This window comes from Gymnoscopelus braueri (genome assembly GCF_963280865.1).
Source record: "Gymnoscopelus braueri genome assembly, chromosome: 14".
In the NCBI taxonomy this organism is placed as follows: domain Eukaryota; kingdom Metazoa; phylum Chordata; class Actinopteri; order Myctophiformes; family Myctophidae; genus Gymnoscopelus; species Gymnoscopelus braueri.
This window is the reverse complement of record NC_137619.1, coordinates 19,820,100-19,843,312: the sequence shown is the minus strand read 5'-3', so window position 1 is coordinate 19,843,312 and position 23,213 is coordinate 19,820,100. Positions and strand designations below refer to the sequence as shown.

At 41.8% G+C, this 23,213-nt stretch overlaps 1 protein-coding gene across 1 annotated transcript in view; it reads left to right on the top strand.

Annotated features, from left to right (window-relative positions):
- The window catches only part of mrps5 (mitochondrial ribosomal protein S5), a 35,531-nt gene extending 12,657 nt beyond the window's left edge, over window positions 1-22,874 (top strand). Inside the window, exons 5-12 of the mRNA XM_080448773.1 lie at window positions 869-988; window positions 5,432-5,466; window positions 18,120-18,210; window positions 18,657-18,703; window positions 18,873-18,930; window positions 19,875-19,937; window positions 20,198-20,334; window positions 21,088-22,874. Coding sequence (XP_080304899.1) covers window positions 869-988; window positions 5,432-5,466; window positions 18,120-18,210; window positions 18,657-18,703; window positions 18,873-18,930; window positions 19,875-19,937; window positions 20,198-20,334; window positions 21,088-21,312 — 776 coding nt within the window. The 3' untranslated portion in view covers window positions 21,313-22,874. The remainder of the gene's footprint in view (window positions 1-868; window positions 989-5,431; window positions 5,467-18,119; window positions 18,211-18,656; window positions 18,704-18,872; window positions 18,931-19,874; window positions 19,938-20,197; window positions 20,335-21,087) is intronic.
- Window positions 22,875-23,213: the final 339 nt, after the last annotated feature.

Below are 23,213 nucleotides of genomic sequence, written 5' to 3'. Positions count from 1 at the left end.
ATAAATCCTTTAACATGGAAGGTGCCTAGATTTTTTTTGTTGTGATCACGTGATTTCTGGGTGTACTCTTCTTCGGGGTGCTTGGATCATTCACAGGCTGCGGAACAGCGCCCTGCCCCCTACCCACCAAGGAAACTAAAAGTCGTCATAAGTCGTTCTTGGCAGTGTGGGCGTTTGGACGATGTCTCGTCATAAATTTGAGTTAGATAATAATCAGTTGATAAAAATAATAGTTTGTTTCTGCTCTAATGATAGACGCAGAACAGTGTTAAAATGTTTCTCAAGTGAAAACGGGCTTAGCTTGGTGAAATGGCTTTTTTTGCTAGCTGGCCAGCGAATTTGCTAAATGAAAACGGCACATCATCAACCAATCACAGATGCAACCTACCCACAGCCCGTTCACTCAGGCTATGGGAACAATACACACGCTGAGCAGACTAGCGCTGCTATTTAGGTCTCGTCAGTAGACTGCTGGCTGAGACTCGCTTATTGCCTGTTTTTCACTTCAAATGTTTTCAGATACATATTTTAATGTTCTGTTTACGTTTAAAAAAAAATGAGAAATACACCCTCTGGCCGTCATTTTGAGTTGGATAAAGAACGTAGCAGCCCAAGACCTAATTAAAAGCAGGTGCGAGTGGAGAGTGAGCTATGGCAATCACACAGGTGAATTAAATCAAGATTCATATATATTCATAAGTGTCTACGTCATCACGCAGTACGTTTGCTTTTGGCATAAAAATACACAAACATGTTTTTTTCATTTTGGCATCTTTTTTGGCATCTAGGGTCAGGTATGTCCTTATTATGACCAGGGATAAGCTCTATGAAACCGTATTTTTCATTTCCTTCTATTGTCTGAATGCAGTGCGACAGAGAGACGAGTGGGAGAAGAAGAGAAGAATGAGGGTGAAGAGGGAGAGAGGATGGAGTGGAAACTGTTGGGGGGGCATCAGCCTGGGACACCCAGATCCCGGCCCTAATGGAGGTCAGAACACACATACTGTACATGCACAGAAGGTTCTATGGATGGCTCTGTCTGTCTGTCTGTCTGTCTGTCTGTCTGTCTGTCTGTTTGTCTGCACTGATTTTGGTGACTCTATGGCCTTTCGTCTAGTTTTGTTGTTGAGGCCAAAGTTTCCATTACACAGTCGCACTATATATCTCAAAATTATAATGGGCGGATTGCTGTGAAACTAGCCTCGATCTCCAGGCTTTTATTGCTTAGTTTTGCTAAAAAATAAAAGCCTGGCCCATCCATAGCCTGTACTGGGTATGAGGAAGTGTTTCATTTCCCAACCAACCAGAGTGCAGTGGGCGTCGCTCGTAATGTTGTGTTAACGGGGCGGGGGTTGACGGACAGATCGGTGAACCAATGGGATCATGCGCAGTCTCTCGCCGGCTCTATACACCCGCCCCTTTATACACGAAATCAGGAGGGTTGCGGCAGGCTACTGTGAAACTTACTGAGTGCATTTATGCTCCCCGGAAGATGACCCCTAATTATTTTGCTCATCCTTTGGCTTTAATCTAGCACCACCCTTATGCCAAAAGTTCCACTTGCACACGTGACATCTCACAATGTAATTTAGGGTTTTTCCACGAGGATATGGAGCTGCCAGCCAGTAGGAAAAAATGGCCAGCCAGGGGAGGTCCAGGGGTATGCACCTGAACACGAGGACACGTGGCTCATTAATTATTCATAAGTCGTCTTCTGCCCTTCTAGGAAAAAATCTAATATACTCCATAGTGAAATAAAACCATTCATATTTGTCGTTTGCATTGGCTATTTTATCCCTGTGTAGTTGGCATTGTACATTTGCGCCAGGCGAGAGGAATGAGGGCATGAGGCTAATGTAAGATTTCTAACAGGTCGATGTACAGTGTCATCTGGCACAATCACACACGCACGCACGCACACAAACACCACACACTCCGAGAAATATACAGATTAAGAGAGATGGATCATTTGTATGATGGAGAGAGCGAGGGATAGAGGAATAGACTAATCTAGACAAGCAATGTAGGGGAGTGAAATATGGGTGCTGTACTCCTTGTTATGAGAGGCTGTGTCCTGCCTTAGTATGTATCAAGTTCTCCTTATCTATGTCTGTATGAGTGATTGACCAGTATGGTGGCCCATTAGGTCAAAAAGACTGATAGAACTGATGATTGGACAGAAGCGTCAGCTGTGTTCTCGCCTAATTTAGAAAGTCACATCTCTCTCTTTCCGTCTGTCTCGCTCAACCTCCCCGTTTTATTTCTCTCACTTCCCATCCTTCACTCCCTCTCTCTTGCTCCATTTTCTTTTAGCCTTCATCAACTCTTCACAATCTCTCTCTCCTATTCGTTTACCTCACCTGTTTACCAGTCCATCCCTCTGCCCCCCTGTCCTCTCACCATGTGGCATCATCTCCATCTCTCTAGCTCCCTCTCCCTGTCTGCATCTTCATCTTCATCCCTCTCTCCCTTCCCTGTCAGATTAATTTTTTTCCTCCATCCATCCATCTACGCTTGTACAAGGTTCATATTTCAGGGCAGCAGAGGAACTCATTCCAGTGAAGAAGAAGTGTGTTTCTGAACTTTTAACAACCTCGGAAACTTCAGAGAAATCTTCACAGAAATCTGTTCACTGCCGGTTACATAATCCAACAGCACCTCGCATATCTCTCACACACACACAAAAATACACACATGGGCATGCCGATGTAATTTAATACAGAAAACCAGAGAAAGAGAGAGGAAGATATGATGGATGTATTATTTTTAACACCCTCTGAAGCTTGTAGTAACCTGTCGACTCAGATGGATAAATTTGTATGGGAAAAAACATGTGTCAACTTAATTCAGCATACAATCGCTGTGGGAGGCAGTATATAACGCACCACAGAAATCTTACAGCTACAAGTTTTAGGTCCACTGTCTCCCTCTTAATCCTTTAAGACCGGGAATGCATCTGTGTCATTTTAAGATTTCTTTGCCTATTCAAAAATAGCAGATATACAAGCTCATAGCGCAGCACCAAGTGCCGCGCTGAGCTTGTAGATCTGTTTTTTGTTTTTTTTAATCATGAAAATGTGTGCAAATCTTTGAATATATATTTTTTCAAGCGAACATTTTGTAACTCAAATCTTTGCTTCTGGGGATTCTACAAATGTCTTATAAATCCTAACAGTTTTTTCAAAAAACGTATATTGCTATAATCAGTGGTTCTCAAACCTTTTCATATCAAGGACCACCCAAAATTATATGCATTTGGCCGTGGACCCCCATCTCAAAATATGTTATTCCAGGGACCCCCAGAAGCACGATTCACGATAAAAAAAAAAGCAGATCTACAAGCTCAGTGCCGCACTAGTATAAAATAATGGTTAAAGTGGTTACACAGATGCATTCCCGGTTTTAATGGGTTAAATCCAGTGTGCGGTCTACTTAAAATAACGTAATTGACGATGTTAACCAGTAGGTGTCCTACCCAACACCACTGCAGATGTGCTAGTTATATTGCATTACATACTCCACTCTACAGATTGGTTAAATTAATGTTTTATTCGTTAAAACAAGTCCCGGAATGTAGCTTTAATCTAAGATGTCTTTCTTTTTTTACTCTTAACGCAAGGCATAGTTAGAGACTTTTGTAGATGTCCTTTTCCTGTTTCTTGCTTTCTGTCATTCATTTGTCATCATCTTTCATGTTGGGACAAAAGGATGAAAGACAATGAACTAAAGAAAGGACCAGTCTAATAGACTGTTTCTCTTGGCCTTCTTTTTAAACTCTTTAAGGCAGCTTCTTATGCCAATATGCCATCATATTCAAGTTAATTCACATGTGTTCGCAGTCACACACACTAATACATTGTTTTCCGCTCTGTTCCCCTTTTCAAACATACTCTCTCTCTTTCTATCCCCCTTTCCTCTTTTGCTCACTGCCTCTCGGGTGAATTGACAAAAGGATTGTGCAGCTTTTGTGGCCGCTGAACCTGTACAAATAAGACAAAAAAAGCACCTGCAAAGGATGAAATGAATTGCGCCCCTAACTGCACTACCAAGCAAATAGTGTCTCAGTGCTCCATTGCTATTTGCACATATTTAAAGTAGGTAATACTAATATGCATACAAAATTGGCTCAAGATTGGGCTGTTTATATGCAAATGAGTGTCATACATTGCCAAAAAAAAGGCACAAAGATCCTATTCACAAACACCGGTGCTAATAGCCACACACAATTAGAGTGAAAGTTATTAGCATCTTCAGAGAGTTAGTGGTAACTAAAGCGTAAGGCTTTCTGTTGATCGTAACAGCAGTGATTGTTGCCAGGCAAAGTATCATCATCAGTTGTGATCAGGGGGGGATATTTTGATGGTGGTTTAGTACTGTGGTTTTCAAACTTTTTGTTTGTCAAAATCTCAAAGCACACCTGTATTCAGAGTGAAAACAGCTAATCTACAAGCTCAAAACGTGTCTCATTGAGACATGCAATTGGAGCTATATATATATATATATATATATATATTATATATATATATATATATATATTTTTTTTTAAACCGATTAATCAAAAAAAGCAAATATAGAATAATCCCTTAGAAAATAAGAAATAGTTGCACTGGGTAGGCACTGTGATGCATAAATTCATGGTGAAATCAGCGACTGCAATCCATTCAGTGTGCATAAGCCTCTGTGTTCCAGTACACAGAGGTTGTGTGAATGTGATGTACCGTACAGAGGGTTGGTTGTCATTGTTTATAGATGGCAGCAGACAGATGGTGGACTAATGTCTCACCAGAGAGACTTTCACCAGGTGTGTGTGTGTGTGTGTGTGTGTGTGTGTGTGTGTGTGTGTGTGTGTGTGTGTGTGTGTGTGTGTGTGTGTGTGTGTGTGTGTGTGTGTGTGTGTGTGTGTGTGTGTGTGTGTGTGTGTGTGTGTGTGTGTGTGTGTGTGTGTGTGCGCGCACGCACGCACACTCAAACATACTTTGTGTAAATGTTCCCCACTTAAAGTATGTATGTACATGTGTGGCTATCTTTGCCTGTGATAGTGTGTGTAAGGGAGAGGAATGCACATACATGCTTTGCTCCTGTCATGTGTATGTGCGTGTATTCTCCTAGGGCTCACTTGTCTGTGACTGGTGTTAATTGCTTTGCAGACGGGGTTCAGCTGCTCGAGTCAAAACCCCTCACTCAGAGGTCATCAAATACAATCAAGCTTCCTGTTCTGTCAAATAACCTGTGAATTTGTTACTCTGTGGACCATAGGGACTCAAGTTTAATCAATTTATGCTGTGCGCGTGTGCTCATGTTTTTCTGAAACATTAAATTTTTCCTGAACTTGTTTTATTTCCTGTCTTTTCTCCCATTATTTTACTCCTCAATTCCTTCTTTGCATCTCCCTTAATTCTTATTTTTTCTTTCTTTGCCTCTCTACACACAGAGACCTACGAGGAATTTGACTCCCGTGTGATTGAGGTAAGTGCTCCTCCAATGCGCACAAACTCCCAAATGAGATTTGAAAGGGTCACAGCCAAGGTTACAAATCACCACAGTTAGTCAAACATTGGGGGATGCTCCCCATATTTATTTTCTAAGACCATTACAAATGGCCTCAAGCTACAGCAATTTGTATCATCGTACAGCGAGTGAGACAGCTGACACTTAACGTAATTGGTATTAGCTTTGAGTAAACCTGCTTTTTGTAGAACACAGGTCTTGTTTTGAAAGTCACAGACACGCTTTGAATAATACTTTTAGCTTCCAACTCAAACTTTTCAAAAAAATCTTTTTTGAAAATAGCAGATCTAGCCAAAGTATAAAATAACGCTTATGTTTTGCATTAATATAAATCTGAAATGTAACTACTGTAGTAACTAAAGCTGTCAAATAATTAATTAGTGGAGTAAAAAGTACAATATTTGCACCACACATACACCAAAATGTTTACTTGCACTCGGATATATCTCAAATACAATGGGCAGATTTTCCATAAAACTCGCTGAGCTCATTCATGCTCCGTGGAGAATGAAACCTATCCATTTGAGTAATCACTTCATCTGAGGATGAAGAGGTTTGTGTTAGCCTGCCAAAAAAAATCTGAACATTAAATTTAATGTGTTTAACTCTTGCTCTTATCCATATTGACATTAACATTTAGAATCATCTTATATCATGTACCAGTATGGGAAACCAGTAATAAAGGTTATTTAAAAAAAATAGCAAATATAGCAGATTGACAAGTTCTGAATCTGTTCTTGGGTTATCTTGCAAACAAACAAACCTGAGACTGAATGATATATAATATGTTGTCACATGATTTTGTACTACTGTATGTGGAGAAATCTGTGTGTCAGATAGTGCAGCACTGTTTAGTTCAATGACTGGACATGAGTTTTCAGTTTCTCCTTGCCCTATGACCAATATTTCCACAAGTTTCATGGTTTTGCGTGTATCCATTTGGAAATTAAATGCTTTTTATGAGTAGCCACACCTACCGTTACCCCATCTTTGGACAATCTGTGTGGAAGGTTGATCCTTTTTTTTCCATGCTGCTAGACCAAATATTCTATAAAGTTTCATACAAATCCAATTATAACTTTTGGAGATCTCTTGCTAACTGACAAACAGACATAATGGGGAGAAAATGTAACCCCCATCCAACTACATTGCCGGAGGTAATTAGTTTCAGTACTGTACTGTGATATATAAGCATAGGTGTCACTTTTTCTTTTTCCAAATAATGGAATAACTAATTTTGGAACACTCATTATTATGATACCAGTTGGCTTTGAATTCATGCTTGTGAAGAAAGCATTGCATTTAGCCCAAAATCCTTATTAAAAGCCGTTTTAGTGTTCCTAAAATCCTTTATATTACAAAAAAGGTTTTACAGTTGTACTAAATAATATTGAGAAGAAACACATTTAAAATCTTCGCCTGAGGGTTGTATTTGAATTAGATGACCTCAGACGTTCATTAGAACATTTAAAAGTGAGTATGTTCTTTAACGGAAAGGGAAATGGGGTTATGGCATTGCTTTAGGTCACCTTACTTAATCCAGTTTTTCAGAAGTTAACTTGAAGGGTTCTGTATGAAAACTCAGACACAGAGAAGCCAGTGGGGTGTTCTAGTTTACTTTATGCCCAGTGGCTTTGAACTCTCTCTTTGATAATTTTGCAGTTCCTATGAGAGAACAGGTGTGTGAGCATTCTGCAGTCCCTGTGAGAGAACAGGTGTGTGTGCGTGTGCCCTTGCGTGCGTGCGTGCGTGCGTGCGTCTCAGATACCACACTACAGTGTGTGATATCTGTATGTGTGTGTGTATCCACATGGGTCTGTGTAGATGTGAGAACAATTATTGGGTGTTTTTTTTGCGTGTGGTCATTTTCCCACTTTTTCTCCCAGATTACTCGACCTCCCAATTACCCTAGTACAGTAGTCCCTTGTCACTGCTGACCACTACTGGTTGGTTCGTTAGGGAGGGTGTAGATGAGCACATCTCCCCTCTGCTCCATGTGAAGTAGCCAGCCGCTTCTTTTCACCTGACAGTGAGAAGTTACAGTATACACCGGGAGGATGTAACGCATGATGTGGAGTGACACTGACCAGGCGCCCTGACCAACCCGTCGGAGTCGCTAGTTCAGTGACAGAGAACGCCCTCCCCTCCTGGCTTCCCTCCCATGAGCACGGCCAATTGTGTTCATTAGAATGTTCGACAAAGCCGGAGGCACCTTGGAGGATTCAAATCCCTAGTCTCCGCGGTGGTGGGCAGAAACCACCCGAGCGCCTCGAGAATTGTATTGGCCAGTTTTTCTACAGCGGTAGTTCCCCACTACAACCACTTCCAGAAACACTATATTAAGCTCTTTGATTAGATTGTTAGGGACCATGTAAACAGAGTCAGGATCCGCCAGATGTAATTAAGCTTCTAATTTGGTCAGTGGAGAGACGGGGAAGGAAGCCTGCGAGGAGGAAGTGATATCAATATGACTGCAGTGACATTTCTAGTGATACTAGATAGGGTAGATACATGAAGTGATACAGCAATGACGTTATTAACCGTTTAAGCCCCATGTACTTAGTCATACGATGAATAGCAAAAATAGCAGATCTCGCAACGCATTGTGAGTTTGTAGATCTGCTATTCTTTTACTTTTTAATTTAATGGAAAATGATTGCCTGTAATGACATGTCCAAAATAGGGACGCCCGGTTAAACGTGGTTAACTGCTCATGATAATCTATATTGCATGTTAATGGACATCCTTGTGCAAGACGAGGAAGAGATGGCAAAAATACAACAATCAGATTGATTGACGGAGTGAGAGAAGGGCCTCCTGCACAGTAAAAGTTTGTTAATTTAACAGAGTGCAAAAATGATAGCCCATGCACTTTTGGTCACAAAGAGAATGAGTGATCTAGAGAGAAACTTCTGTAATAAATATAATTTGGTATAATACAGACATACTGTGTGTGTGTGCGTGTGCGTGCGTGCGAAAGATATAAGCTACATGTGGGTGGACCTAGTGCATTTAGCCTTCCTCTTCGTATTCTGCAGTAATTCAATTAACTCTAATGGCCCCTGTCAACTTAATGGGGTTAATCGCCCTCGTGCACTGGATCATTGTGTGTGTGTGTGTGTGTGTGTGTGTGTGTGTGCGTGTGTGTGTGTGCGCGCACACACGTTTGTCTGTGCATGCATGCATGTACATACATCCCCCCCCCCCCCCAAACCCCCAGTGTAGAGAATTTTATTATCAGCTTTGATGTTATACCAATCCAATGGAGACTTACCACGAGGGTTCTGGTTGTAAAACAATGCTATATGCTCCTGTAAAAGCCACACGTCTGTATGTAATCTACTGTAGTTTTAAGAATTCACGGTGTCATCGAAAAATACGTCGCAACCCACAATCCTAATCTGTAGCAGTGACATCTCTAATTGGTGGAGCTCGCATTACTATTGAAATATTACCGCCCTCCTGCGAATGTCACATGATCTATCCTAGATCTCATAGCCGGAGACACGATCGTAAAACCAGGGATCGTTGTCAAAAATCACTACCAGCAACTACAATATTTTACAACACTATCTAAAATATAAAGACAACAATTAAAAAGAAGCAAGCTAAACGATCATTTTGGCTGAAAGCATTGGAAAGGGATATGCACAATGGCGTATGGGAGAAGTAGTTTCTTCTGAAATATGTACCTTCACTTTTTTTTTGCAGTTCCCAATTATTCGTAGGATTTTTGTATGGTCAAGATTCGCTGGTTGGCTTGATTCCAGGCTTAAAACTCTGAATATAAAGATTTTCTGAAATGTCCAGGAGAAATTAATTGGATTTGTACCCTGGCACCAATGCCGGTGAAAAACATGGCGGTCTATTGAGCACATCTTAAAAAGCACTTTTTCACTTCTGCCCATAGGGGGCAGTACAAATGTGAAACGTTGCACCGTATGTCTTCTAAATACTGTTTTCCTCAAGTCCTGATGACTGCAACCCACGACACAGCCCTGGCTAGGCATCCCAGCCTGTTAATAAGTGCTGTGCTGTGTGCCCCTTTCTAGTTTCACATAGGATAGTGTAGATGGACAGGAAACCATGGGCAGAGAGACATACGAGACAAGATGGCGTCGGTTTTGAACCCCGGTCCTCGGGCTCACGCGACGCATATGGCCAACTCACTGAGCCATCAGTCACCCCCACTGTGCAGTGGCAAGGCAGGCGGTCACCTGCCCAACTAAGATCTCGCCTCCCCCTAAAAAAAGGTGTGCATGCTTAATGTCCTCAAAGTCAAGCTTTGAACTGAGCAGATTGAACCTTCCGTTCCAGAGATAATGGCCAAAACATCTTGAAAACGGCCACTTTCGCCGGTTTTCAATTGAAAAATCTCGCCTGCCCTAAATGTAAATCCTGGGGACGCCACTGCCACTGTGTACAGTAAAACAGCCACTATTGACCTACCAATTAAAAGTCCTTTGTGTGAGTATTTGTACAAGGGTTTTCCATTAAAAATCTACAGTAATGTAGCAGTTATTGATTCTCATTGTACAGCACACTGTAATTAGATTTACAGATGCTGTGTGTGTGTGTGTGTGTTGCTTTTGTTTGTAAGTCTATCTTGGCCTGCCTGTGTGTGCGTGTCTTTATTCCTTGTTTGTGTGTCACATTGATAGTCTTCCCTAGTTCTCCGGCCTACTGCATAAATAATAGCAGTGTCACAGGCATTTGGCTCCCTTGGAAACCAACGGGTGCTTTTATGGTGCCATCTCCCTATATAAATACATCCGCTGTTTGCGTGTGCGTGTGCGCGCCACTATAAATTCAGCCCTAATGAAATGAAAACGGCTTACTGGCATAAAAGGCTTGTCTCCCAAGGACAAAGTCACTTGCTAGACATCGGCAAACCAATCCCACAGCAGGCAGAGAGGAAGAGAATCAGACATGGGGAGAGAGAGAGAGAGAATCAGACAGAGCAGAAGAAATAAACGTTAAAGCCAGGTACAAAACCAATGTAGGATTTAGTAAGTCTTTGTTAGTGAACATAAGTCTTAGTCCTAGTTGGTGAACATTTTATTAAACATTTATTAAATTAACCTTTCTGCAAGTAATTGTTGGGTAATTGTCGACCCACATAGCCGTTTTCTTTTTCTTAAGGTTGAGCAAAAGTATGAATGTCAATGAATAACTGTTATTCACAAATATTTTGTGCTGTATTGTCATACAGTCCGGTCAGTGATTAGTGCACCGACATATCGGTCAGAGGCAGATTGAGCCAGGGCTAAAAGAGGACAGGACCATTTTGGGGGGACTTGGGGATGGAGAGAGTGCATGGTGACGAAGGAAGTATCATTATTATATATTGATCAGCCTGCAGTGAGAGGAGTAGATGAAGCAGAATAACCAGGGTCAAATGAGAGGAGTTGAAGTGGTTTTTGGGGGCGGTAGGGGGGGATAATGGGGGGCGTGTCACACCCGTGGCTCCAATCCAGGAAGCGAGGCGACTCGGAGAGGACCATGATCTCATTAAGTGTGATGAAGCGCCGTGGTTGGAAGCGGTTTCCAACATTAATTCTCGTCCCAGGAGACGGCGACCTTGGAAGTTTGCTTTAAAGTAAACGGGTATAACCTCACCCCCCTAACTTCAATGATGGGACCCGATTGGATTAAAGACAACAGCGGCTGAGTAGGGTTATCCAAGGCTCCAGTCAAAACGCTCACAGCTCAGCCAAAGAAATATTCATGTATGGGATATGAATGATAGTAAGAGCCGCTAATGCCCGTGCTATCAGGCTCCTATGACAAAACGGATGGGGCAGGGGGTACGCCCATCTGAGATCAAAGAAGCTTTTATATTCCAGGCATCCAGCTAGTATAGCTCTTATCCAGAGAGACATGCTAAAGTAAGTAAACACACAGGGATTCTCTGTCATCCTCTAGGACACTTCAAACAGGACTCATGCTTTCTGTGGGAGTCGAACTTGTGAACTTTCTTTGAACATTGAGATTCACAAAAAGCCATTCTATTCTTCCACAAAGACCATTTTGGACGTTCTCCATTGCATATGGATCATATTAAAAGGCTGTGCTGTGTGTGTTGGCTCGGTTGAGCCAACACACACAGAAAAACACTCAGTGTGATGTGTGTGTGCGTGCCCGCGCACACACAGACACACACAAGGCAGCTGAATTAATTCTCATTTAATTGTCTCCGCCAGGCCGAAAGGCATGGCGAGAGAGTATGTTTTTCACCCTGTCCGTCCGTCCGTGTGTCCGTGTGTGTGTCCGTCCGTCCGTCCGTCTGTGACCAGCTAATCTCCGGCACCGTTGGCTTGATCGCAGCGAAACTGTGCACACACACTGGATGCCAATTCAGAACCTTTGCCCCAAATATTTCTCATGGCCCTTTTACAGCGCCACCAGTGCTCCGTTTTGAACAAAATGCCTCAAATCATGAACACAGCATGCAATTTTCGTGAAACTTTGCACGCACATTCCCATTAGGCCGAATTTTCCAATCAGCCTCATGGTGGCGCTATAACAGGCCGATTCGTGTTTTTACCTATAACTGCACCAATCTGTGTAAAACTTTGTATGCACACTCCCTAGAGGTCAACAAAAAACCTTTGCCCTGCATTTTTCACATCTGCCTTTTATAGCGCCACCAGGAGGTCGACTTATGTAAAACACATTATTTTATACTACTCCTTCCAATTTTATCCAAATTTCACGCAAATCGGTACAGATAATCTCTATAGTCAAGACGGATGTGTTTGATTTTTCATATTCTATCCTGATTGGCTAAGATTGACATCTAAAGTTTGCATTATTGGCTTGTTTTGAACAAAATTCCGCAAATCCTGAACGCACTGTCCGATTGCGGTCAAACTTTGCACGCACATTCACACTATGTTGAGGAACAAATGCCACCCTTTTAACATTGGCCTGTTATAGCGCCACCAGCAGGTCTAATTTAGCAAAACAAATGTTTTTAACAAAATGCCTCAAATCATGAATGCAGTCAGTGTCGGATTGTCGTGCAAGGCCTAAGAAGAAATGGCACCCTTTTCACATTGGCCTATTATAGCGCCACCAGGAGGCCACAATAGCCTACCTGACCTGGCGGAGACCTGTGCGCCGAGGAGCACTTTTTCTAGTTTTCTCTCTCGCTTTCTGTGTCTCTCATTTGTGCTTGCTTACACAAACACACACACACAAACACACACAAATTAATTTGCATCCTTTGCACTCACTCTCACACACAGAAGAATGTGCGCGCGCACACACACACACACACACACACAGTAGAGATGATCTGTCCAAGTTGTCTGCTGACTGCATGTAATTCAACACAGTGACACACGCACAAAGGCACACGGCTATACAGTCACAAATGCACATCATAGAACCACATTTCTGGAGAGGACAAATTATGTTCATTTTACTCTGGAAGACCATTACAGATGCATTTTTGCACTGTCAGAGTTAAGTTAAATCCAGGAACATGCATGCCAACCTATGGTTTGTTTCAGCACATCGCCCTCCCTTTCCTGTCTCTCCACTTTACTCTCTCCTTCTCTCTCTCTCACACACACACATGCGCACGCACAAGCATAATAATCCATCTACAGTTGAAAGCATTAAATGGCCTGCCAGCTGTTGTCTCTGGTCTCTGGTACGCTAATGTATGAGCCAAGGTCATAGTCAAGTGAATGCTCAAGTGTGCCACAGAGTACATTGTCATCTTTTTCCTAAAGACCCAAAGAAGGCATCATTATGTATTTAAAAGTTAGGTATAATTGTCCTTCCAGGGGTATATGTGCAATATCTTGCAAATGAATAATTTACATCCAGGGTAGGATTGCAAGACTAAGATGGCCAATATTTTGCTTGATATTGCCATTCAGATATTGAAGATTTTCAGTGACATTTTAGTGCACTCTTTATGACCACCGGCGACAGCCGTCTACGTCGCACCGCCGATCTGACTGATATGCCCATATATGTAGATCTCTGTATCTCTGTCCTTGTCTAGTCTCGCGTAGACAGACAACCATTCCGAATGCTATATAGAGTCTGGAACTACACCTCCTGAAATCCGAGAGAAGAAGCGAGTCATCTGTTCATCATTTCCGTTCACGAAAATATAAATTAAAATATCTTTACATTACATTTTTCAATTTCCATTTCTGCTTAGCAGCAAGCAGTATGCTTAGATGATTTTGATTTATATTCTGATTAGTTTGCGTGACTGTAAAGAAAAACGGAAGTGGGGAGGAGGCTTCACATCCGCTTTATCGTTTCCTTGTCCCTTTTATGCCCATATATGAGATCTCTGTCATCAGTATATGCCCATATATGGGCATGCCCCTTTTTGTCGCCATATATGGAGTTGACTGATTTGTTTGCCGATGCCATGACGACAGAGGTTAGACAACATACACCATGTTTGGGCGTAGCTGCATTGGGAACTCCTTATATGGTGGTTATGGCTGTGTCATGGTGACATGAGCGTCACCAGTTTAGTTTTATCTATCTCACTTTGTCATATATCATATAAAATATATTGTCATATAATTTATTTTTTTTTGTCTTTTTTTTTTTTCAATTTATCCACACAGAACCAGAGATATCACGATCCAACGATTTCTAGCTCCATTCACTCCTTGGTTAACTTATTACTTTAAAATCCTGTATCTCGGCTCCTGTGTAAAAAAAATGTAAACACTGGCACTGGGGGAAGTAAAATAAAAAAAACCCTCTGGCAGGGAATGTGTTACATTCCCTGCCATGGACGGAGATCTCCGTCTTTTAAAAAAAAACGTCTTTCCGCGGTAAAAAATAAGTTTTCCCAGTGGATAGACGAGACCCTCCCCCACCCCCCGGACACTTTTTGTTTACATCCGCGTGCACGTCGTGGCTTCTGCGGCTCTCCAAAGATCGTCAAAACAAGGTCGTTAACGCTGGCAGAAGCTAAATAATTAATTGATTAATACCTGGCAGGGAATGACTGGATCACACGACCATCTTGCATTAAACGACTGTCGGTGACGTGTGCACACTTTTAACAACCCTAAAGAGATTTCCTTGTCATCTGCAAAATGTGCCTGTGGCTCTAGGTTAATTCTCACAAGATGTTTTAAAGATGGACAGCCACAGCTTATAGCCACACCGCAAAAATGTTCTATGATGCTTATGGAATCAATACATAGCAACAGGTCAGCAGAGGAAAACATTTAACGGTTGATAAAATGTATGCTAAAAAAAACATGCTGGAGGAGGGCTTTCAATAACTCTGTTTAGTTAATTTCTGCTTTCTATATTGTGCACTCCTCTGTCTGATGAACACAAACTTACACTTATTGAATCTAGCATCTCTTCATTCTCTGTTCTCTCTCTTTTTAGGTGTGTGTGTGTGTGTGTGTGCGTGTGCATGTGCATGCCTGTGTGTGTGGGGGTGCGGTAGAGGGGGGTTGATGAAATGCAGCAAGGCAAAATGCCTCTCCACAGCCCCTGACAAAACGTCATTTACTGAGCCGTGTGCAGCAGAATGTAAGCGTTTGCCATGACCCCAATATTTCTGGTGCATGTGTACTCTTGTGTTGACGACGCATGTAGCTAGCATTATTGTATTCGCATGAGGCAGAATACACAGAATGCATGTCTGTGCTTATTGCATGCATTGTACACTATGTATTTCTGTGTATGCTGTATTGTGTGTGTGTGTGTGTGTGTGTGTGTGTGTGTGTGTGTGTGTGTGTTGATGAAGTCATCCTAACCACGGACTGTTTTAGATGCTACCACTTGGCAAATGGCTTCGTAGCCACGGGGCAGTAGGCTGCGAAATAGATACTTCCCCCAGACAATCAGGTTTATGAATGAGCAGGCCAGGAAAAAGAACAATAATAGCTTCGGAAACGCTAAGCAGGCGCATTGAGAGCACATACTGTACACAGATGGTTAATATTCAGAAGTAGGAACCATGCATACAGAACCATCAAGCACCTCAAAGGGTGCTACTGCAGTATGAATAATGAATAATGAATAATCATTTTCTGCTTCTTAATTAGTTGTTATTGCTGCTATAATTAAGAAAAAAAATTGCATGCATGTATGTATGTATGTATGTATGTATGTATGTAACCCTGTTGATGTATTAACCCTGTTGATGTATTAACGTGTCTCCCCATGTCGCTCTCTTTACGTCTCTGAAGCCTTATTTAAATGTCAGGCGACACGGACGTGCCACAAAGTTATCATAAACATTTTCATCGAGCGCCAGGATCGTGTGACAAAATATCAATTATCCCTAGTTCTCTCTCTATCATACTCTGCTTCTCTCTGCCCCTCTCTTTCACATGGTAGCACGTCTCTGTTCTCTTGTTGGTGTCTTAGATGTCGAGTTCTTGTCTACCGAGGAGGAGCCCCCACCAAAAGGACATAGCACCTCCGTCCTACTCCTCCTGTTCACCTGCCATCAGGCATGGCCTTAGCCCATAGGAGTACATGCAGTGAAAAATATCACCATCCCCGCCCAGCTTCCTTCCCCCCGAACATGAGCATGGTTGGCAGGTGCTTTACTGTGCCACCCGAGTGCCCTAGTAATTGAAAACTTAACTGACCACACTACAATTTAACTTGTCATGAACCCGTTAATCCCACCCATTCTCCTCTAAGTGCTTCTAAGTATTGCATAATTTAATTGTTGTTGTGGTGTTTATACATTAACTGGAATTTAGAGCTATTTGAAGTAGGCAATTTGGAAGTGTGTGTGTGTGTGTGTGCGTGCGTGCGCAACTTAGCATCTACGTTTTTCTTTGTGAGCATTTGAGCACCTCTCAGTGTGTGTGTGTGCATACGTGTGTGCGTCTGTGTTTGAGAGGTTAGATAGTGTGCGGGTGCACAGTGATAGCCCTGAGAGTTTCTGTCAGAAGCATCTCCATCTGTGCTGTTACATGCATGAGTGTATAACATCGCCCAAGGTGTGTGTGTGTGAGAGAGGGAGAGATACAGTGAGGATAAGAGAAACCGAGATAAGATGACAGTGTATAATGGCACAGTGCAACTGAAAATAAATCTAGAAATTGAAAGAATGGATTGGTGTGAAATCTGATTTGTGGACATGTACATGTATAGGGTGTGTGTGTGTGTGTGTGTGTGTGTGTGTGTGTTTGTTTGCCTGCCTGCCTGCCTGCATTCGGAATGACATGTTGCTTGCAGACAGGCAAGTTGCTGACTGGTTCAGAAAACTTTAAAAGAAATAGTGGAACTTCTGACGTGTGTGTGTGTGTGTGTGTACTACAGTATGTGTGCCTCCATTGGGGAAATAATGTGACCACCAGTCCAGGAGTTATGTTTATCTACTGTCTCTCCTTCTTTCCTCCCTAAGCCTAAGTTTTACTTTTTTGCTCCTGCTGTGTGCTCTTCCGTCCGCTTTCACTTCCCTCTCATTCCCTCTCATTCCCTCTCTTCTTTACTCTCTTCTTTTCTCTCCTCCTCCTGTCCAATCTTTGGTGTATCAACATTGCCCCCTGGTGTTCATAAGGCAGTATTGTAGGTCATTAATCATAAATCAGGCTGGCTGGTCAGACAGACAAGGACGTATGTGTGTGTGTGTGTGTGTGTGTGTGTGTGTGTGTGTGTGTGTGTGTGTGTGTGTGCGCGTGCGCGCTAGACATATATAGTTAAAATATCTCAAAGATTGGAATCTGTGTGTTCTTCTTGGTAGGTCTTTTTGTGTTGCTTGGATCAGTGGTTGTGTGTGTGTGTGTGTGTGTTATCAATCGATGCTAGCCTCTTAAATCCTGCAAGGCTGTCTTGTCTGGAATGAAATGGCACTGAGACATTTACCATTGATCAAACCAGGCACATATACACACACACAATCACGCATGCGTCCGCGTGCGTGCACACACACACACACACACACACACACACACACACACACACACACAGTCATCCTGATCTCTGTCTGAATAAAATGATCAAGTGTTAGCACACATAAAAAAACTCAAAGACACACACCTCTCTGTTATTTTCTCCACCCCCATCTCTCTCTCTCTCTCTCTCTCTCTCTCTCTCTCTCTCTCTCTCTCTCTCTCTCTCTCTCTCTCTCTCTTCCCCCCCCACCCCTTCCCTCCTTTCTAGTACCGTCAGTCCAGAATGTGAAATTGCAGGCTCTGAACACACAGCCAGTCAGACAAATAGACTGTTGAAACCTAGATGCATTTTTAGTTGACCATCAAAGCAATTGTGAACCTATTGTATTGAGGTTTTGTGCATGGTACAGTGTGTATGTCACTCGGTCATTAATGATTTTGTACACTATCATCATCAAATCACTACACAAACTTCATATATTAAATCTCTAGCTCAATATCTGACCGTTTTGAAACCAAAATGAACATATATTTATGCAGGTTCTTTAAACGCGTAAAAGCCAGCTAATAATGCTCTTTAGTTTTATTAAGAGGCGAAAATTGGCATTGATTGGGAAATACGTCATCTTGAGAGAAATTACTACTGATTATTTTTTTCAAAAGAGACCTGGTACTAAGAACAAACATTCAAGATTTAGGAAAGCATTAAAAAATATATATTATAATTTTTTCTTCTTTTTTTTACAGGTGAAGAGTGTGTTCAACATGACAGCCAAGGAGGGCAGGAAGCGGTCAGTTAGCTGCCTGGTTGCCGTTGGAAATGGCGCTGGAGCCGCAGGTGAACCTTTCTTCCGAAACGCATACGTAGCCTACTCCAACTCGGGTCTTTTGAAGTATGAAAACGCACAGAAAAATTATCCTTATTCTAAAAACGGTACTTGGAATGAAAATGTTTCCAAAAAACATGCTCCATGGCGATTGATTTTTTGTCAGTGTTGGTATTAAACTAATCACAATTCACCACCACAATGCTAATTTGCTCTCCCATACCAGAGGAGGTGGACACTAATGGCTGATAGCAAAAGGCGTATATTGTATCATGCTACGCTCATTACATGCTATGTGATAAAAGACAATTGGACAATTATTGTGCTCAAAGAAAGGCAACCAAAAGGCGTGCATAATTGAGTTGTTTGCAGCACCCTCTGGTGAACAAATATGTGGATAGTGATATTGGACAGGCTAACACTCAACTAACTTCTGCTCATGTTTTGACTGGGACAGGCTTTGCGCTGGGAAAGGCCGCAGACAGAACAACTGCTCTTAGGAAGGTAGGATACAAAAACCTCTTAAAGCAAACTCGTTATATTTAGATAAATAGCTTCTCTACCTGTTGTTTAGTAATGCCCTTGGATTCCTTTGAGTTATACTGCTCCTAGTCAAAGTTGTTAGATGTCTTACTGTATGTAATCTGACTTGTCGTGTGATTTTATTGTGCAGGCCAAGAACAGAGCCATCCACTACCTGTACTACATAGAGCGATACAATGACCATACCAGTAAGTTGCTGTGTGTTTGTGTGGGCATGAGAAATAGAATGAGTGAGGGTGTATATCTCAGCAGGGATATATTTGGATATACATGGAGTTATTAAACCGCTTCAGTGTTTATGGCCAATATGAGGTTATTTTAAGCTGAAGACAATGAAAAGTCATTAGATTCGGGCCGGGAGACCAGGAAACAAGTTTCAGTCACTGTTAGGGGCATCTGGTTGACTCTCACTCTGATAACAAACAACACGCTTCCAAAGCCAACCTGGACCTCCTACAGGCATAGCAAATGTTCTGTTCTTGTGACGTACACTACAGCACATATTTGTGTGTGTATGTGTTTGTTCAACATTTAGTTATACAGAAAAGTTCCTTTTCACAGCACTCTACCCAGTTTGTGCGCATTTACCATTCCCCAACTCTCTCACCCTCCCTCCACTCTCTCTCACTCCACTTTCTCTCCATCCATTACCTCCCACTGTCCACCTTGCTACTGCAACGTCCCTCCCTCTCTCCACCCTGATACTTCAACATCCCTGTGGCTAAGGGGCTTCCTTAAATTAACTAAAGAGAACAACTGTATTGATCAAATGCTTAGATGTCAACAGATCTTCTCTCTACTCGCTCATGGAAAAATAAACCCCAAAAAAACAATTGAGAATATGCATAATTCTGTTTACCTGTCCTATTGATGCAAGTATATATCAATACTCACTTGATAAGTGTAAGAGATAAGTGCATAATGACACGTGAGTCAACAGTATCAAGTCAGAATTAGTAGAAGGGAACATTTCTATTGTTTTGCACAATTTATATTATGTTCATGTATAAACATCTGTGGTCTTTATGTAGATGTGATAAATATTCCATGCATGCATTTTAAAAGTGAACCGATTGATTTACTGATTCATGAATTTGACCCTATGGCACTGCTGTTGTTTTCTGTCCAACAGTTTATCATGACTTTGAATCCACCTCTAAAAGTACAACTCTCCGCATGAAAAAACAGAATCAAGGTTTGTGTTTCTTATGGAATAGTGTGTGTGTGTGTGTGTGTGTGTGTGTGTGTGTGTGTGTGTGTGTGTGTGTGTGTGTGTGTGTGTGTGTGTGTGTGTGTGTGTGTGTGTGTGTGTGTGTGTGTGTGTGTGTGTGTGTGTGTGTGTGTGTGTGTGTGTGTGTGTGTGTGTGTGTGTGTGTGCACACGCGCATTCGATTTCTGCATGGCAAATGCAACCTCATTCTCCACGCATTCTTCTGAACTCTCTCCTCTCCTCAGGCTACGGTCTCCATTGCCACCGTGCAGTCATCACTCTCTGCAAACTGATAGGGATAAAGGACATGTATTGCAAAGTGGAAGGTTCGGTCAATTACCTCAACATCACCAGAGCCCTCTTGTCTGGACTAGCCAATCAGGTGAGGGCACGTCACCCAACCCAAACATAAGGGCTGTTTCTACTGTAGTGTATGTTTACGGCTCTGTTTGAAGTGACAGACGATAACAAGTTTTGTTTGATTAGAAACCTTTTTCCAGTGACTCAAGTCTGTTGAAATGTTAAAGGGATTCTAGGCAACTTCAGAGATCAAAAAAAGAAAAAAACTGTTGTCAAACACCGCATATTTTTTAAATATACACCATATTTTTTAAGTTACCTAGAATCCCTTTAAAGCTTCACTGCACTTGAGACCTACAGTGCGAGTCACTCACAGTTCATACAATTTGAAGGTTCCCACTTGAAAAAGATGACGAAGATGGCCAAAACCTTAGCATTTCAATGTCAGTCTTGTCAACCCCTTATAAAGAATGCCTTTTATCTTCTTAGTAGTTTTTATGCGTGCAGACATTCAAATTGTTTGTGCTTATAAATCTGCCTGAAATGTATTTGACTACTTAAGACTTAACCTAATGACGCTTTGTTGACTGGGGTCCCCCAGGAGTCTATACATGCCCCCCTCCTTTTTACCCCTCTACACCAAATGTCTTTGGCGAAAATAGCCGATCTACAAGCTTACAATGCGTCGCGACACATCGCCTATCATGACATGCCCAGAATAGGGACGCTACTGTAGGTCTCATGTCATTAATGTCTATTTTATTCGCACCGCTCCTTTCTGCACCTTCATTGCTCCTCCGTCCTCTCACGTCCTCTCTCACTTCTCCTCCACCAGGAGACACACCACACTTTGGCAGAGAAGAAGCAGCTCCATGTGGTGGAGTTCTGCTCGGAGCGCGGGCCCCTACCCACAGTGGTGGCGAGCCCGGGGCAAGGGCCGCGGTCCGACCCGGAGGCCGAGGACGAGATCCCCAACACGCGCCTTCACTGGGACGATGTACGCGCAGCACAGGGGGGCAAACGCTCAGTGTGGGCGAGCGTCAAGCGTAACGTCTGGTAGACGGAGACCTAAATTAGCAGACTTGGGAATTGAATCCAGCACTCCCAAGACTGGACTATACAGGATTGGGTACTTGGTCTGGAATGAGTCAGTCTCTATGTCTTGGCTGATGCTTTTTGAGGACTTGTGATGCTTGGAACACCCAAGTGTATTTGCACCAACAGATAGTTACATGAAGAGTTATGTCCATTTCAGGCAATATCATTTTCTTATGGTCCAGGCACTTGGGGTAATTTTGCCCTGTATTCTATTATTCAGCTGCCTGCAGCAGAATCCCAGGTGGAACTATAGGAAAACATTTGCTGCCACTGGAAACTGCCTAGTGCACACTTTTATGTACAGTCATGGTTGTTTGTGCAGAGGAATTAGAACATCTATCTCCACAATACGTACCGAAGGTGAGAACATGGTCTCCGCTTCTACTAGCAAGTAGAAAGTGTTTTTTTATGTTGTTTGGGGCTGTCACAGTCATAGATGGGCTACTATCTTACATTTTTATTTGCAATAAAAATGTGTAGAAATAAACTTTGGTTACCTCTCTCAACTCTCAATCTTTGTGTTGTGACATTTCTGTTCAACTAAATGTTTCTAATGTGACTCATTATAAAACTAAATGTAGCATAATATCGTCGTGAAAATAGTCATTCAAGCTCTAGATCTGCTATTTTCACTGCTTTTGTGCAACGCTTGTATGATGATGAAGTAGTGCATTGATTTACAGGGGGAAAAAAATTGATAGGCCTATATGAGGTGTCCACTCGACAGCAACAATATGGCGTATTTGGGGTAAAATATATTATAGTATTATTATTATTATAGGGTAACAGGATAGGTGGCCACTAGGGACATCTGGGCACCTCGATGTAAAATTGGCTATTTTGTCCAAAATGTTAAAATAAATAAATAAAATATTTAGTAAAGTAAGTAAAGTATACATGATTAGAACATGCTTAAACATTCGAAAATTAAGGTCTAATATTTCTATAATTGCTTCAAAACCTGTTTGGGGCATCAACAAGGAGTTGAGGATAACATTAAGTCTGATAATGATGTACTGTGCACGTTCACATCATGTATACTTTACATTACTAAAAAACATTTTTCAAACATTTTATTTTTTAAATATTTTTGACAAAATAGCCAATTTTACATCGAGATGTCCAGATGTCCCTAGTGCCCACCTATCCTGTATCCTTATTATAGCACCGGATATAGTAATGTTTTGTTCATGGTATACTGTAGCATGGTGTGTTTGTTTGTATTCAACATAGTCGTTTTTTGCATAATAGTATGACATTTTGCATTTTTCTTATTTGGCATTTTTTAGATTTAGATCGGAAAGTTTAGAGAGACAGGACACCAAGGGGCAGAAAGGGGTCTGTCTTATTATCTTGATTCATTTGACAGAGAAATGCAAAATCTCCATCCTGGGAACCTGACGAATCTGCATATTTCATATTTCGTTTTGCACATGGTGAATGTCAGGATATGTATCCTATCTCAATAAAACTTGGCAAATAAAAATATTCATAAATATTTGAATATTCAAAAATGTCATTAAAGAGTGCAGTTTCCCATGTTTTTTTCTTTTGGTATATAAATATTTAGATGATATAGCCCATGGTTCTCAACCTTTCCAGGCCGTGACCCCCCCAAGATAATTATATTTGAACTGGGGACCCCCCACCCTGACAAGCACTTTTTGTATGTAGGCATGTAGGCATTTCATTTAGTTAGTGTGGTTGCCCGAATGGGCAACCAGACTATTGTTTTACAGAAACTTTATCTCTAGATAAACAATTTTTCTATTCGCATCTCCTCCCACAGTTTATTTTTCCCAATTTAGTGCCATATGTCAAAATGACCGGCCTCACCGGGAATCGTGTGCTTGTATTTTGCTA